Source organism: Choloepus didactylus, chromosome 4 (assembly GCF_015220235.1).
Source record: "Choloepus didactylus isolate mChoDid1 chromosome 4, mChoDid1.pri, whole genome shotgun sequence".
NCBI classification, from domain to species: domain Eukaryota; kingdom Metazoa; phylum Chordata; class Mammalia; order Pilosa; family Megalonychidae; genus Choloepus; species Choloepus didactylus.
In genome coordinates, this window is record NC_051310.1 from 97,172,385 (window position 1) to 97,188,131 (window position 15,747).

The window sequence follows — 15,747 nt, forward strand, 5'->3', positions numbered from 1 at the left end:
GATGGGAATCTCCAGCATGTGTGGAAGAGGAGGGCCGGGGGTTGCTAACACCCCTGGAAAAGTTCTGGAAAATGAGGAGCAGCCAGCAAGGAGAACAAGATGGAGTGGCCAGGGAGAAGGAGGAAAATCTTTGTGGGTTTCTTCTGGCACTTCATGATTTATGAAGCTCTTCCCCACACAGTTTCACCTTCTGAAGCTGGTCCTGGCAACATCCTATGAGGGAGGCCATGAGCAATTGTTGGTGACCCCTCTGTATGGATGAGGAGTTTGGGCTGTGACATGGCCCATGAACAAAGGTGGGGGCCCTTCATGGAGCTCAGGGTTCCCAACTCTAGAACAATAGCTCTTAATACTAGCAGGCATCAGAATTGCTTGGGGTTACATTGTTTGCAACATAGATTCCCGGGCCTCACCCCTAAAACTGTGTAACAAAAATCTAGAAGTAGAGTCCAAGAATTATATATAAAAAGAAAGTGAAAAATACGTGTTACTGATCCAAGACGAGGGTTCTGTCCACCCCAGCCAGGAACCCAGCAGGGAGAAGAAGAAAGACGTGTTTTCCCACATTCCATGCCTGCCCAGGAAACTTACCCTGGGAGCACTGAATATACCTGTTGGCCCCATGCCAGCACAGACCTATGTGTGCCAAGCACTTATGCCAAGCGCTGTGCCAGGCTTTGAGGCACACAGGGACGCTCACAGTACAGCAGGTGAGCTAAGACATGCAGAAGGCAAAGCACTGTACAAGGAATTATTCACCCTCTTGATTCTGCTTCTAAAATATATCTCAAACTCATCCACCCATCTCCATCTCCACTCCTACCATCCTCTCTGACCTGCATCTCTGCAACTGGTTTCCAAGCTTTTGCTTTTGCCTCACTACAGTGCGTGCTTCACAAAGAAACCCAACAGACATTTTCTCAAGCATGAGCTGGATTGTGTCACTCCCCTGCTGAGAAATCCTTAAAGGACTTCCAGTTGTAATTAGAAATAATCTAACTGCAAAGTCCCACAGGACCTGGCCCTGCCAAATGCTCTGATGTCACCTCTCACCCCACTTGCCCTGCTCCAGCCCACTGGCCTTCCCTCCGCTGCTAGAGCACCCCAAGCCCCAAGCACATCCCAGCCTCACTGCTTCGATATGTGCTGCTCCCTCTGTGGAGCCTGGCTCTGCCTCTAGCTGCCCCTCTTTAAATTCCAGGTCTCAGTGGCAATTTCACACGAAAGTCTCCTTAACCCTCTGGAGTTAGTGTCCCCCTGTGGGTGGCAAAGGGAATAGATATCAACCCCAGACATCAGAGCTCTAAAGGAACCTCAGAAACTTCTGTTTCACTTCCTGTTCCACAGAGAAGAAAATAGTGGCCCAGAAAGGGGAAGGGACCTGCCCAAGATCTCTTAGCATATTAGCTACAGAACTACAATCCCTGGTCTGCTGTGGGGGGGTGGGAGGGGGTGAGTTGTGTAGTTTCGTGAATGCTTTATTTTTGCTTTGTTTTATTTTGTTTTAACCACTGCACCAGAACACTTTGACAGAGTTTGGTTGGTTTGGCCTGAGCTTATATAAAGAAACAGAGGAATAGACCTTGCCGCCAAGCCTAGCCAAGCAACAGCCATAAAATCTGCTAAAAGACAATGCCCTGCCCTGCACATGAACTGATTCCAAATGAGGACAGTCTCAGAAACGCAGAGGTGGAAGACCCAGGCAGGAGGGTGGAGGAGGGTGGGTGTAGCCCTTTCTGGGTCAGAAGGCCAGGGCTCCTACCTTTCTTCAGAGAAACCTCCACCATGATTCTGTAATTGGGCTTGGCGGTGCTCTCAGGAGCTGCAGGGCTTTCTAAAGCGAAGGAGCCGCTGTCCTTGGTGGCACAAGTGCTGGAGCTCAGAGAGCGGCACAGTGGGGGAGACAGGTGGCTGGACAGGGAGTGGGGGGTCATCAGGCGTGTTCTCACAGTGAGGGTGAGGAGCCCCTTTTTGGCTTGCTGAAAGTAAAAGAGACAGTGCTACAAAATTCAGCAACAATTCAGGGGGAGGTGAAGAAGACTGGCCTCCATCAACGATAGTGGTTAAATACTGTTCAAGGAAAAGCAGCCGTATGTGTGTGTGTGTGCATCATACACATCGCAAATATATTGCACACATATCATATAATTTTATATCTATGGTATATATGCCAGAGAGAGTGAGAGAACAAAGATTCTTGAATTGAACTAACTAGATGGAGACAAAAAAACTTTTAGTAGCTATCTTTAAAATGTAAAACATATTTGTTAATAGCATATCAATATGAAAATGTAAAGTGTTTCAAAATAGTTTTGTAAATCTTAAAGAGTTTAAACATTAAACTCTCTGCCTACAACAGTTCAGATTACATAATTATTTTCTTAGTGAGTTCTTTTTTTAATGCTGTGACAAGATCAAGATCAGCTAGCTGTTTAATGCAAAGGATCCCACCTTTGGAATTTGTAGGTTTGAATTAAGGAGGGTGATTCTGGGAGCTTGGCTCATTTTCCTGAAAGCTCCAGAGTCTGGCCATATGTTGATAAGAAATAGTCACCTTGAATTTCTGCAAAGCATCCTGATGTGTTAGTCCAGCCATTGATTCACCATTGAGTTCCAGAATTTCATCACCTGTTGAGAGAGGGAGACACTGTAGTTAAGAGAGACCATACTTACCTTGAACTCTAGTCTCCCCACCTGACTAGTGTTTTATACAATGCACAAAGCACTTTGAAGCCCATCTTCTCATTCAGAGCCCACCCCTGGAAAGCAAGGCAGGGTAGCAATGATGGGCCTTCTCTGGCAGCTCTGATCTTTCAGGATGAGATCCAGCCTGGCCTGATACTGTCCCTGCACCAATTTGCTTCACCTTCTTCTCCTCCTGCCTTCCAGAACTCACACCAATTGCTCTAGTGGATCATTTCCTTATACAATCTTCATTTTCCACTATGGTCTCTTCAGTTAAATGCCTAATCCATGCCATTTTCTCAACTAAAATGCTCTTCTCTACCTTCTTCACCTACACCTTCTTAACATTTTAGACCCTGCTGCCCTCATCTCCTCTGTACTCTCACGGCACCCTGGGTCTACCAATGTCACTTGTCAGCCTACATAGTAATCAGGGACCTACCAAAATCTCTCCCCACCCAGCTGGCAGCTCCCTGGGGACAGGAACTTTGTCTTGTTAGATGCTATACCCCAGGGTCAACTCTGTGTGGGGCCTACAAGGTGCTCAATACATATGAGTTGGATGTAATGTTTCCAGAATGCAATGTATGCTCCATTTCACAGAAGAGGATATTGAATTAAGAGAGGTCCAAAGTCACATGGTGAAAAGAATTAGGACTTGGATCATTTGGGTAAAAGTTGTTTTTTTTTTCATAAAGCTATAAGGATAATTTTTTCTGAATCCAGAAATCTATTTTTACATGAATGAAAAATCACTTTCTCCCTTTCATTCAATGTATTCAATACACTGTGCTGAACTCTAGTTCTACACTGACTTCTGTGTTTGGTTGTTATTGGTGGGATCTACCGGCAACCTAATTATGGTGCCATTGTAAATGACCCATCCTTTTCCTCTCATTGCTTTAAAGTTTTGTTTTTCCTAAATTTTAATATTCTGCAGTTTTGCTATGATGTGCTAAGGTGGAAGGAAGCTCTTTGTGCTTCTTCAAGCTGAAGTTTCATGCCTTTGATCAATTGTAGAAAATTGTTAGCTCCATCACTTTGCATATTGCTTCTCCCCTATTCACTCTATTATTTCTTTCTAGAATTCCTAGGAGATCTATTTTGGACCTTCTCGACCTTTACTCTGTATTTCTTTTATGTTCATGTTTTCTGTTTCTGTTGCTCTGTATGGCATGCTGGATAATCTCCTGTTCACTAATTCTCCTCACAGCTATACCTAATACGCTGTTTAACCCAGCCTTTAAGTATTTTTTATTTCAATGGCCGTGCTTTCTAAAAAAATTTCTAAAAGTTATTTTTTCACATCAACTATTTTTTCATTATGTTCTGTTCTTTCCTTATAGTTTATATTTCTTCTTTTATCATTTAACTCTTATCATTTTACACATACTAATTCTATAGTCTGTTTTAGATCGTTCTGTATCTTAAGTGTATGAAGGCTAACATTTATCTCTGTTATATCTGCTGACCCTCCTTAATAGTGGACATTTCCTGATGTGGCATGTAATTTTATTGTGAGCTTATCTTTTCAGGGGAGTTTATTTTTTTCTGTGGGAGTCCCTTACATCCCAGGTTGCTATCAGTTTTCCCTTTCTTTCCACTAGTACCCCAAGGGTTTAACTGGTTCAGGACTAATTTTAACATTAATTCCTCTCTTGTGGATTCCTGTATTCTACAGGTAATGTCAATGTGGCCTCTATATCTATACATGATACAAAATTGCGTTTTCATTTTCTTGTGAGAGATGTTTTTTCCCCACCCAAGAGTCATGGGTAAATTTCAGCTTCCTTGTTGCTCCCCTGGGGCCCTGTGGCCTTTAGTGAGGGGCAGCCCTTTCAGGATCAAGGCTTCATGCAGGGCTCTCAGAGCCTCACGTGGCCCCAAGGCCATGTCCCCTATCCCTCTGTATTAAAATCCTGGCCCCTGGATTCTACAGCCTATAAACAGTCCAGCAGCCCTCTGGGCCACCACATCATCAATCTGAGAGTTTTCTACACTAGATTTAAGGTTGTTTCTTTTCCAACACCCTAAGCATTTCCATTTCTTTATTTTTGAATTCAGACGTACTATTTTAGCCAACATATGTATGTGTTGGAAATAGAGGGTGGAGGTAGGTTGGGTAAGGGTTTAAATCAGCTCTATCTGTTAGGGTGCTGAAACCATGGTGTAAAAATAAAAGGACCTAGTCCTTGCCCTTGAGAGAGTCCAAGTCTAGGCATGAAAACGGACACATTAAAAAACAGTCTCAGTGTAATTAAATGTATGCTGAAGGAGCGATATACAAAGAACATACTTCAGACATGCCCATTCTTAGTTACATAAGAGGCTGAACTTCTCCTCAAGTTATTGTAAATAGAATATTCATCCCAGCAGGGTCTCAGAGCCAAGCTCTGGGCTCTTTAGACTGCCCTTATCCTTATTAGACCCTACTCACTGGAAGCTGATTAACCTAGATTTTGCCAAATAAATCTTACACAATCATTTTTCTGGAGGTGGAAGTTTTGTTTTAAAACCCAACATTATTAGCCTTGATCTGTACACCAAACATTTGCTGCAACTGGTGAATCCCCCATGAACACAAGGGCAGATCCTAAAACTGCACATTTGAAAGAAATTACAAAAGGTCATTTGGTCAATTTTTTGAGGCTAGAACAAGGAAATGTTTGTTAGCTAAATGTTTTGGCTCATTGAAATGCTCTATTTTTGTAAATGAAATTAACTAAGGGAGACACATACCCCACACCCCAACTTCACCTAAAATAATAAAGCTGGCTTGGGCAACCTTGCATTCAGGAGACAAAACAAAACACAATATTTGCTTTTCTTTCCACCTCAACCCCTCCCCACCTTTTGCTCAAATACACAAGGGTACAAAAGATAATAATAATAAAAAAAACCTAGGGCTCACTCTCCAGATTCGGATGCCACTTTTCTTCCTTTCTTTCATTCTCTGCCCGCCTCTCAATTTAGCCATTTCCTTAGAACCATGACTCACTCCTCTACAATCTTCTCTATCTTGTCTTCTTCACCCACTCTACAACTACAGCTATCTTCCAAATGTAGACGACCCCTAAAACTGTATTCCTTTGACCCTAACCTGCTTCTTGAGCTGTGACCCAAATTTTCATTGGCTTGCTGGACATCTCCACCTAGTGGTCACCTGGGTATCTTAACTCCACTCCACTGTTCAAATCTGAACCTCCTTTCCCTTCTCCCTTTCTCTCCTTTTCCTCTTCCTCCTCTGCCTTTTTTCCTGGTATAATGTCATTTCACCTCAGTTTACTAAGGCTGGAAGCCTTCAAGAGACGTCTCATTTGCCCCTCCAGTAAGGTCCAAGTTCTGACATTTTCCCCATCTGCCCCTTTCCCCTCACAGGGTTACTTCCTCAGACTGGCTCTTAAGAGCTGGCCCCTGGTGCATCCCACAGCCTCTTAACTAGTCTTCTGCTTCTGTTTCTCTTCAGTCCACTTCATTCTACACTCTCCTCCTGAATCATCTAAAATTCCTAGTCATAGCTAGTCCCTTCCAGATTCCAGAAACCTTCAACAGTCTCCCCACCGCCTACATAATAAAATCCATATGTGTAATCCTGTGTAGTATTGGGATGGCTAACTTTTTCGGTAAAGGGCCAGAGAGTAAATATTTTAGACTGCAGAACATATGCCCTCTGTTGTACTACACCACCACAGCTGTAGCTCAAAAGCAGCTATCAACATAGGTAAACGAATGAGCATAGCTGTGTTCCAATACAGCTTTTTTTATGGGCATTGGAATTTGAATTTTATTTCATTTTCACATGTCACAAAATATTATTCTTCTTTGGATTTTTTTCTGAACCTTTTATAAATGTAAAAATCATTCTTAGTTCAAGCGCCACAAAAAATGCCACAGGCCAGATTTGGCCCACGGGCCAGCATTTGCTGATCACTGCCCTAAACAAGTTAGGTTATTTTAAGGGTGGTTGGGCTCCCAGCTTGGCTTATGGAAACTGACCTGATAGAGAAGAATGGGAACACTGAAATCACTTCTCTTTAAAGGCCCAATGTGTAAACAAGTTCCTGACCTACAGTGGCTGCCTGTCTCTGAACTTTGCCTCCTGAATTGAAAACTAGAGATCTCCTTGGGCCAAGCCTGTTGCCCAACTATCCAAACATGACTTTTGGATGGAGCTGGAGATGAGGGAAGGAAACTGTGACCCCCACCCCGGGGCAATAAGACAGGGAAGGGCACTCAAGAGGCAGCTGTGCACCCCAGGCCCCTCACTCCTGGGATGCCAAGAGCTTCCTTCCTGGTAAAAGGATGAAAGATGGGGACCAAAAGGTCCTGCAACCTCATTATGGGGTATGTCATTTGAAGATCTGAGAGCAGAGACATGAACGGACATTTGCAAACTGGTGTTCATGGAGGCAGTAATCATGATTTGCAAAGGGTGCAGATGACCTAAGGGTACATTGACTGAAGAATGGAATGGTGTACTGTGGTGTACGCATACAGTGGAACATTGAGCAACTACAAGAAGGAGTGAAGCTGTGAGACACACTGTGAGCAGCCACATTCCGGATTAGGCCTAGTAGACAAGCTGCAGCCTGCCCTTGAGTTCCCCCCGCCCATCGAGTGGTGCAAAGATGGCGCCCACATCCTGCTTCCGCTTTGTGATGTATGTGACAACCCTCTGTATTCACCAATCATGCTTGTATGCGTGGCGTTTGCCCATTGGATATACGTAAGGTTTATAAGAAAGTTCCCGGGCAGAGCTCGGAGAGACAGCCCACAAGGAGCCGCGCCTGACGGCCGCATCGAGGTTGTTCTCCCCCGAGGCGTCTTGCCCCGGGCGGAACCTGTAAAGAGGATGATTGCCTAGTTCCATTAAAAGCCTACATGCTTCACTGCTGCGAGTCCAGAGTGATCACGAGTGCGTCGGGTAAGACATTGTCCGCACCCTCTCTCCCCTTATCTCTCTGGTCCCCATCGCCGGCCGACCGAGGACTCGAGGCGGGGCGGAGAGAGCGCCGGACAAGTGGTGGCCCGTACGGGGAACCTCATTCGCGTTCCCCTCGACCCGACGGAGACGTGCTCCCGGGATCCGTGGCTTGACTTCCGCGACTGATCACCGCGAGAAGGTAAGCACCCCTTTTTTTTCGTGCGAGGACTAGGGCCCGTGGGCGTTCAGGTAGCCCCGGGGACTCGGAAGAGCTCTCCGAGTGATTAAGAGATAGTGCCGACTGCAAGCATGGGGCAGTCTGAAAGCTCACCCCTATTAACCCCCTTAAAGACCCTTTGAAGCAGCGGGGTATCTCAGTTAAGAAAAGTTCTCTCCAACGATTCCTTGATGATGTGGCCACTTTTGCCCCCTGGTTTCCCTGCTCTGGCAGCCTCAACCTGCCCTCTTGGATGAAACTTGGCCGTGATATAGACCGAGCGCGCCAAACGGGCATTTGTCTGGACCCAGTCCTGGTCCTTATATGGGAGACTGTTCGTGCTGTACTTGAGCTGGAATCGGCCATGGGCCTGACCACGCCTGCTGCCTTGTTGCAGGTGCGACATGCGCTCCAAGAAACTCAGTCCGTTTCATCCGCGGAGGGCACCCATAAGGGCAAGCCGCCAGAGTCGAGTACTAGTTCTGATAGTTCTGACTCAGATTCTGAAAGCGAGGCAGACGAGGGACCGGAAGCGCCTCCGCTGATTGATCTAGAGGCACCCCCTATCTCACCCACGCGGCCCTCTGCCCCACCGGCAACGACCGTTGCGCCCCTAAGGAAGCACCTGCATCCGGTGGACGGTTTAACCGACTCCGCAAGGGGCCCTTGTACAGGACTCCCTCTAGTGGCCATGACGAGTAGAGACCATGACCCCCCCTCGCAACACCCAGAACCCCCGCCCGACTACGTGGACCCTCCGGGCCCTTCACCCTCAAATGACAATAGGAGGCATTTTTGGAAGTGGAGCCCCTTTACCACATTCAGACCTTTTGGCATTTTGGGCGGCTATCAACCGCTCGAGCCCGAACCGGTCTCCGAAATGTTCCCAGTCATCATCAATCACCAAGGTCGTAATCTGCATGAATCCTATGATTACAAGCTCTTGAAGGAGCTGAGGCAAGCCGTACATCAGTACGGCCCCAACGCCCCTTACACCCTGAACATGGTTGAGAACCTCTCCACCCTAAATCATACACCTGCTGATATCCTTCAGCTGGCTTGCTCCTGCTTGCCACCCGGCCGGTTTATCGATTGGAAAGCGTGGTTTGAGGAGTTAGCTGAGGAGCAGGCAGCGAGGAATGCGGCGGGGAGGCACGGCGGGTGGAATGTAGATATGTTGTTAGGGAAAGGTGCTCACGCCCAAAATCAGACAGGATACCCCCAGGAAGTTTACGCCCAAATTTTCCGCTGTTTCATAGGGGCATGGAAAAAGTTGACAGGAGAGGGAGAAGCCCAGGCCTCACTCAGCGGCATTCACCAGGGTCCCACAGAACCTTTTGTGGATTTTGTGGCAAAGATGCAGACTGCGGCTGAGAGAATCTTCTCAGATCCAGGGGTAGCGGAAACTGTAGTTAAGCAGATGATTTTTGAGCAATGCAATACGGAATGTAAGGTTATCCTGGCACAGAATAAGGGGAAGAGCTTGACAGAATGGGTTCGGCTTTGCAGAGACGCTGGTAGCCCGTTAACTAATGCAGGGTTGGCTGCTATGCTAGCCAGCTCCCTACAGGTAACCGCAAAGGACCCCGGAGCCTTGGGGGCAAGGCCAAAAAGGTGCTATGGCTGTGGCCAGTCAGGACATTTTAGGAGAGATTGCCCTAATAAAGATCAACCGCCCGCCGTTCAGCACCTCCGCGGACCGCGTGCGGCCATTAAGCTGTGCGGCCGCTGCTACAAGGGGCCTCATCGCGCAGAGGACTGTAAGTCAGTCTTCAGCGCGCAGGGAGTACGCCTTTCTGGCCGCCCCGAACAGGATTCAAAAAACGGGCAGAGGGGGTCCACCCTTGCGGTGGGCCCCCAAACACACCAGCGGGCGATGCGGCTCCCATCCAGACCCGCGCATCTCCCGGATCAGCAGGATTGGACCTCTGTGCCACCTCCAGACTCGTACTAACCCCCGCCATGGGAGTCCAATTAGTGGGGACCTCCTTCAAGGGGCCCTTACCAGCAGGAACGGTGGGGCTCTTAATAGGGAGAGCATCCACAGCCCTAAAAGGGTTAACAGTTATACCAGGTATTGTAGACTCAGATTTCACAGGCCATGTCCAGATTATGGTACAGTCTCTGCAGGGTACTCTGGTCATTGCAGAGGGTGATAAGTTGGCGCAGCTTCTGCTTTTGCCCAGCCTGCATTCAGTCTTTCCAAGCAAGCCAGGACAGAGGGGGAATAAAGGATTTGGATCCTCCGGAGAGGTTTTTGAGGGTCTTCAAATGTCCCTGGAGTCTCGACCCATGCTGACTCTTAAAGTGCAAGGCCGAGCCTTCCTAGGTCTGTTAGATACCGGAGCAGATAGGTCGATTATAAGACAGCAAGATTGGCCCCCCGCTTGGCCAACGAACCAAGCGGAAGACACCCTCAGAGGGATCGGCCAAATCTCAGCGCCCATGGTGAGTGCCACTACTCTCCATTGGGAGGATGAGGAAGGACATCAGGGCAGTTTCCAGCCTTATGTGCTGGCCCTGCCTGTTTCATTATGGGGAAGAGATATTCTAGCTCAAATGGATGTAACCCTAACCACAGGCTACTCTCCAACTTCTAAACAGTTGCTGAATAGAATGGGATATGTCCCGGGCAGGGGGCTGGGAGCCTCCTTGCAAGGGCGCGTGAAGCCCATTCAGGCTGACTCAAACCCTGGCAGACAAGGCCTGGGTTTTTCCTAGGGGCCACTGAGGGTAAATACCCACCTACACCTATAAAGTTAACCTGGAAAGCTAAGGTTCCAATCTGGGTACCTCAGTGGCCCTTGCCTCAGGAGAAACTTTCAGCATTGCACGCCTTAGTGTCAGATCAGCTGGAGAGGGGGCACATCGTTCCCTCCACGTCACCCTGGAACACCCCTATCTTCGTCATCAAGAAAAAATCAGGCACGTGGAGGCTATTACATGATTTAAGGGCCATCAATAATTGCATGGAGCCCCTAGGGCCTGTCCAGATGGGACTGCCCCTTCTCTCAACTCTGCCAGAGCGGTGGCCTGTCTTTATTATAGATATTAGAGATTGTTTCTTTTCTATCCCACTTCACCCCGAGGATACCCCAAAATTTGCTTTCACTGTGCCCTCCCTAAATCAGGAGGAGCCCTGTCGTCGTTTTGAATGGACGGTTTTGCCTCAGGGCATGGCTAATAGCCCTACCATGTGCCAGTTGTACGTGGCTGAAAAATTAGCCAGTACCCGCCAGCTTTTTCCCCAAGTAAGGATCCTCCATTACATGGATGACATCCTGTTGACCCATGGACAAGTAGACCTCCTTAGGACCACATTAGCACATTTAGTTCTAACACTCCGAGAAGCCAACTTAGAAGTGGCCCCGGAAAAAATACAGATGACCGAGCTTGTCACCTTTTTGGGAGCAAGGCTCACGCCTACCCACATCTCACCCCAGAGGGTTACACTCAGACTAGACAGGATTCATACCCTAAATGACATGCAGAGGCTTATGGGGGACATAAACTGGATCCGCCCATATTTGAAATTACCCAATGCAGATTTAATGCCCTTATTCGAGTTGCTGAAAGGGGACTCGGATCTGGCTTCACCAAGATACCTTACCCCTGCAGCGAGGCAGTCACTGTACCAAGTAGAGCAAGCGCTCAGTAGTGCTGCATTGAAAAGAGTGAACCCCAGTGAGCCCTTTGATGCCTGTCTTCTACCGACAGAATCACAGCCCACCGCAGTGCTATGGCAACGGGGACCATTACTCTGGATTCACCCCGGAGTTTCCCCTAAAAGGATTTTAGAACATTATCCCACTGCAGTCGCTGAACTGGCCCTACAGGCCATTAAACAGGCAGTACAACATTTTGGTCTGCAGCCCAAAAACCTCAGGGTGCCTTATTCTTCTCAGCAGCTTGAGGTGCTTACTGGGTGTATAGATCAATGGGCCATTCTCCGATGCACCTTTTCGAGATGTATCAACAATCAGTACCCCAAAGACCCCCTCCTACAGTTTGTCACCCGACACCCGGTGATTTTTCCCAGGGTCACGTCGCCTAGACCAATTAAAGGCGCTCTCACTGTGTACACTGATGGTTCCAGCTCGGGTATAGGAGCATATTGTGTGGAAGGAGATGCTCCCAAAACTGTTCTCTTTCAGCCACTCAAACCTCAGTGGGTCGAGCTGCAGGTCGTCACCACGGTCTTGAAAGAGTTTCCAGACCCTCTGAATATTATCTCTGATTCCATCTACGTTGTTAACTCTCTGCGAATTTTGGAAGCTGTGGGCATTATAAAGGGTTCCTCCACAGTGAGCACCCTCTTTCACGAGCTTCAAACGGTGATTCTCGCGAGACGGCATCCCTTTCACATAGTTCATATTAGGGCTCATACGGGCTTACCTGGCCCCATGGCACGCAGTAACCATTTAGTAGATATGGCTACTCGGCAGCCACATGTCTTTCCTGCACTGACGCCTTGCCAACTAGCCCGAGAATTCCATCACAGGTTCCACATCAACGCGGGTACCCTGGCTAGGCGGTTTAAGATACCACGAGCAATAGCTAGAGACATAGTCCGAGCCTGTGGAAATTGTGTCACTCGAAAAGCTATCCCCTCAATAGGAGTAAACCCTAGGGGTCTCATCCCGGGAGACATTTGGCAGATGGATGTTACTCATTTTGCCGAGTTTGGTAGGGTCAAGTACTTGCATGTGTCAATTGATACCTGTTCTCAGGTGATGTTTGCCTCTGCCGAGACAGGGGAAAAGGTCCATCAGGTTATTGCGCATTGCCTTGCAGCTTGGGCAACGTGGGGCAAGCCAAAAACTTTGAAAACAGACAATGGACCGGCTTACGTCAGCAAGGCTTTCCAAAAATTTTGTGATGTTATGGAAGTTCACCTAAAACATGGCATCCCATACAACCCTCAGGGGCAGGGTATCATCGAGAGAGCGCATAGAACCATTAAAGAATTATTACAAAAGCAAAAGGGGGGAATAGGTCATGGTCTGTCCCCCAGGGCCCAATTGTCTGCCGCCCTATTTACATACAATTATTTAAATGAAAACGCATCAACCATGACGCCTGCCCTACAACATACCACCCCAGGTCCTCCGCATAGAGGCCTGGTCCGTTGGAGGGATGTTCTGTCGGGGCAATGGAAAGGTCCTGACCCAGTGCTCAGCTGGGCCAGAGGCTCTGTTTGTGTCTTTCCCCAGGAACCAGGACGCCAACCAGTGTGGGTACCGGAGAGATTGGTGAGAACCGTGCAGTCGCCTGAGAACACCAAAGAACTGCAGCCTGACGGGTCGTTAAACCCCCAACGTGACCTGTTGGATCCAGTCCTCAACTCGCGTGATGAGCGGTCAAATGATGTCGACGGTGTCGACCACTCCCCAGCAGACCGGGAAGAGGGCCAGGAATATTGACCTTTTTTCCCTCCTGGTTCTCTTGGCCTAATCTGACCAACTGGGTTCTTCTTGCTGTGGGGTTATTAGTAGGTTTAATCATTGTTAAGAGTTTGCTGGAGCGTTTGTTTCAAAGACAACAGCAATTACGTGTTACCGCCATGATGGCCATGTCCTCTGCCTGTAACCCTCCTGATGACTATAGTCCCTCTGCCCAGCACCCATCCCAACCACTCGAAGCGGGGCATTTGGGGGCAAGGTTCGCAGCTAAGTATTTGGCAAAATCCCGGATATAAATAATCGGCACCAGTGGTCCTATTTTTGTCTCAGGTAGATCTCTTGGGCAGAGTCCTAGTTGTGGCCAGACGGGACCCCTGCCATTGCACAGAGACACCTAGTGACGCCCTCGACACTGGCTACCGTTCTCCTAACCCTCTTGTCCCCCAGTTGCGAGACTGAGTACTGCAAGGAGAGCCACATGGTTTCCAGCTCATGGGCTCTCCGGTCTCTATATGAAGTGAGCATTCTGGTCGGTGCCAGAGGCCCCGCCGCAGTATGGCCGGGACCTAGTCCAGACTCCCCAAAGCACCAAAACATACGTTGTGGGCCATCTAGGTCCACGGGAGCACATTCATCACTGGAGACACTGGGGCATCAAAATAAAAACAAAAAGGGGGAGATGTGAGCAGCCACATTCCGGATTAGGCCTAGTAGACAAGCTGCAGCCTGCCCTTGAGTTCCCCCCGCCCATCGAGTGGTGCAAAGATGGCGCCCACATCCTGCTTCCGCTTTGTGATGTATGTGACAACCCTCTGTATTCACCAATCATGCTTGTATGCGTGGCGTTTGCCCATTGGATATACGTAAGGTTTATAAGAAAGTTCCCGGGCAGAGCTCGGAGAGACAGCCCACAAGGAGCCGCGCCTGACGGCCGCATCGAGGTTGTTCTCCCCCGAGGCGTCTTGCCCCGGGCGGAACCTGTAAAGAGGATGATTGCCTAGTTCCATTAAAAGCCTACATGCTTCACTGCTGCGAGTCCAGAGTGATCACGAGTGCGTCGGGTAAGACATTGTCCGCACCCTCTCTCCCCTTATCTCTCTGGTCCCCATCGCCGGCCGACCGAGGACTCGAGGCGGGGCGGAGAGAGCGCCGGACAACACACAATGAGGTGAATGGATCCTGTACACAGTATTTGAGTGAAGTACACCAGAAATAAAGGCAAACACTTTAATGCCTCACCAATATGGACTAACTCCAATGTGTAAACTCAGAATTGAATCTTAGAACATAGCCTAACGTGGACATAATTATTGTAATAGTCCCTAGATTGTAAGCTCTTACAGCAGTTAATTGTATCCCTGAATTGTAAGGCCTATCTCTAAACTTTGAGATCCTGATCCCTTAGCATATAACCTGATTGGTCTCTGGAACAATGCGTATATCTGAGACACCTGAAACTCAGAGCTAGAGCTCGGCAGATATGAATGTCAGTATTAGTGCATACAGCCACTGTTTAAAAAAAAAAAAAAGCTGAAAAAGAGCCCAGACTTCAATTAGTGATATGAATGAAGCAGGTCTGGTTAAGACCAGGGCAAGCCAGGCCAAAGGGTAAAGGTCGAAACTGACTGTGTTTTAAAACTTCAACTTCCACATGAGACCAAGGGAAGAGATATCTATTTGGTACAGGATCTAAATTTTCTAAACGGTACAACTCTACAGTCGATTTGTTCAAATACCACAATTGCATGGAACTTTGAATAGGAAGTGAGATATGGTAGTTAGTATAGGCTGGAGTGAAATAATGACACATCTCAGAGTAATTTGGGCAGATAATAAAAAATATATTTACAGCCTCCCCCTCCCCAGCCCTGAGGATCTGGGGGAAGGTGCGGATGTGTTGGACATCCTCACCTGGACTGGTGTTGATGTTGTCACAAACATTGGGACTGGCGGTTTGATGTGCTGAGCCCTCCATCATGGGACAATGCCCTTATGAAGCTCGTTACTGCAAAGGAGAGGCTAAACTTGCATATAATTGTGCCTAAGAGTCTCCCCCTGAGTACCTCTTTGTTGCTCAGATGTGGCCCTCTCTCTCTCTAACTGAGCCACCTCGACAGGTGAACTCGCTGCCCTCCCCGCTACATGGGACCTGACTCCCAGGGTTGTAAATCTCCCTGGCAATGCAGAATATGACTCCTGGGGATGAATCTGGACCTGGCATCGTGGGACTGAGAGCATCTTCTTGACCAAAAGGGGGATGCAAAATGAGACAAAATAGTTTCAGTGGCTGAGAGATTTCAAATGGAGTCGGGAGGTCACTCTGGTGGACATTCTTATGCACTATAGAGATAACACCTCTTAGGTTTTAATGTATTGGAATAGCTAGAAGTAAATACCTGAAACTACCAAACTCCAACCCAGCAGTCTGGACTCCTGAAGACAATTATATAATAATGTAGCTTACAAGGGGTGACAGTGTGATTGTGAAGACCTTGTGGATCACACCCCCTTTATCTAGT

At 48.0% G+C, this 15,747-nt stretch overlaps 1 protein-coding gene across 4 annotated transcripts in view; it reads right to left on the minus strand.

Moving 5' to 3' along the window:
- The window catches only part of IL16 (interleukin 16), a 110,425-nt gene that overhangs the window by 28,315 nt on the left and 66,363 nt on the right, over positions 1 to 15,747 (minus strand). For 2 of the 4 annotated variants that reach the window (XM_037833206.1, XM_037833207.1), the window contains 2 exons: positions 2,555 to 2,628; positions 1,763 to 1,979 (listed from right to left, as the gene is read on the minus strand). In XM_037833206.1, coding sequence (XP_037689134.1) covers positions 1,763 to 1,979; positions 2,555 to 2,628 — 291 coding nt within the window. Of the gene's footprint in view, positions 1 to 1,762; positions 1,980 to 2,554; positions 2,629 to 15,747 lie in introns of those variants that run through there. The other 2 variants (XM_037833208.1, XM_037833209.1) reach the window with 2 other exon arrangements.